General features: G+C 18.4%; 1 protein-coding gene across 1 annotated transcript; it reads left to right on the forward strand.

The window, feature by feature from the left end:
* Positions 1–281: 281 nt before the first annotated feature.
* Positions 282–1,929, forward strand: PGSY75_0011000 (heme oxygenase; the record flags this gene model as incomplete). The annotated part of the gene is made up of 6 exons (XM_018783246.1): positions 282–562; positions 785–911; positions 1,022–1,183; positions 1,342–1,423; positions 1,505–1,644; positions 1,804–1,929. The coding sequence occupies 6 exons, from the start codon at positions 282–284 to the stop codon at positions 1,927–1,929; spliced, it is 918 nt and encodes a 305-aa protein (XP_018638971.1).
* Positions 1,930–1,960: the final 31 nt, after the last annotated feature.

Here is a 1,960-nt window from a genome sequence, read left to right on the forward strand (position 1 = left end):
TGAAAATGCATAATTAAAAAGTATATTAATAATAACCTATATATAATTTGATTTGTTAAATTGTTTTAAAAATGTGAAGTACGAAAATTTAATAAATATATTAAAATATTATATATGCATAATATTATATATATATGTATATATTTTATTCATACACATTTTTATTTGTTCCATTTGAATTTAAATATATTTTTCCATTTATCATTAATTTTTTTTATTTTTATTTTTATTTTTTTTTTATTTTATTGTAAGAATTGATAAAATGTGAGAAGATGTAAAATATGATAACGAAGATTATTATATTGATGTTTACATTTTTTTCGAACATACATAATGAAAAGATATATCATTATAAACAAAGAAAGAAGTTTGTCAAGGGCCCATTAGGATATTTAAATAGAAATATCATCCAGAAAAGACATTACAATCTTTATGCTAAGAAATTTATAAACTATAAAGAGATTCAAATACAAAGAATAAATGATTATAGGAAAAGAAGTGGAGTAGACAAAAATAATATAAATTATAATTTGAGAGATACATATAATTACCACGAAACTCAGTAAGAACAAAAAATATAAAATAAAATAAAATAAAATATTATTAATATAAAACTAACATATATGATAAATAATATATATAATTATATTTATTTATTTATTTATTTAATTATTTTTGTGTGCATATTGGAAACTCTCCAATTGAGTTATTTGTAAAATGTTATATCAATATAATTGTGTATTATATATTTTATTATTTTATTTTATTTTTTTTTTTTTTCAAGTCTTTTTGTAAGAAATGAAGTACTACCGACGTTAGCCAAAATAGAAAATGAGAATTTGAAAGAGAAAGAAAAAAATAAGGAAATTTTTAGAAATATAAATGATTATAATTCTGATTTTACGAGACAAGTATAAAAATAAAACAAATATATATATATATATATATATATATGTATATGTAAATATTTAAATTTTATATTTTTATATATTTGCTACATAATTCTTATTTCTTTTAATAGACATTTTTACAATTTCTTATGGACTTATATAACATATTCTTAAAAATTGATGACCTTTTCTTGGAAAACAAAATATATTTTTCAACCCTTATTTATAATGGCCCTATGCAGCTGACAAATTATTTGTATGATGATATTATATATGTGTCATCGGTAGTTGAGGTAATTAAAAGAAAAATAAAAAAAAAAAAAAAAAAAAAAAAAAAAGTATATCAATAAAAATTTAAGATGTTAAAATGTTGTTATTTTGTTTGCTTCAATAAATAGTAACACAGTATAGTTCTACATATATATATATAATATTTATTTTATTTTTATAGAATAGTGATGATGTGTCACCCAGTGAATATTGTATGGAATATATTTCTCATCTTGAGAATTTATGTGAAGAAAATAAACTAAGTAAAACAATAAAGAATAAATAGTTTATATATATATATTTATATTTATATATTTAATTTTATGATGATTTTCTTTTTATAGGTTTTCTAGCACATGCTTATGTATTTTATAAAAATTTCCACTTGTCAAAAGAACATCTTTTGAATAGTATATGCAAATATTTAAACATAATTAAAAAATTGAAGTCGTCAACTTATGTTGCCGATGTTGACAATTTTGAGGTAAGCCAAAAAAATTTTTTTGTATCCCCTTGTAACCACATATGGTTTTGTATATATTTTTTATGTCATATTCAAAATCATATGTATATATTTACATATATATATATATATATATATATATATATGTTTATTTATTATTTTTATTTTATTTTAAATTAGTTCTGCCTTAATAAGATGAGTAGGAAATGGACTAGATGGGAAAAGGATAATTTTTTGGCTAGTCTTCACAATGCCACAAATAAAATGATGATATTAACAAAACATTTCGAAAAAGTAAAATCATAATTTTTCCTTTTTTTTTTTTTTTTTTTTTTTT

This window comes from Plasmodium gaboni, assembly GCF_001602025.1.
Source record: "Plasmodium gaboni strain SY75 chromosome Unknown, whole genome shotgun sequence".
Taxonomy (NCBI): Eukaryota; Apicomplexa; class Aconoidasida; order Haemosporida; family Plasmodiidae; genus Plasmodium; species Plasmodium gaboni.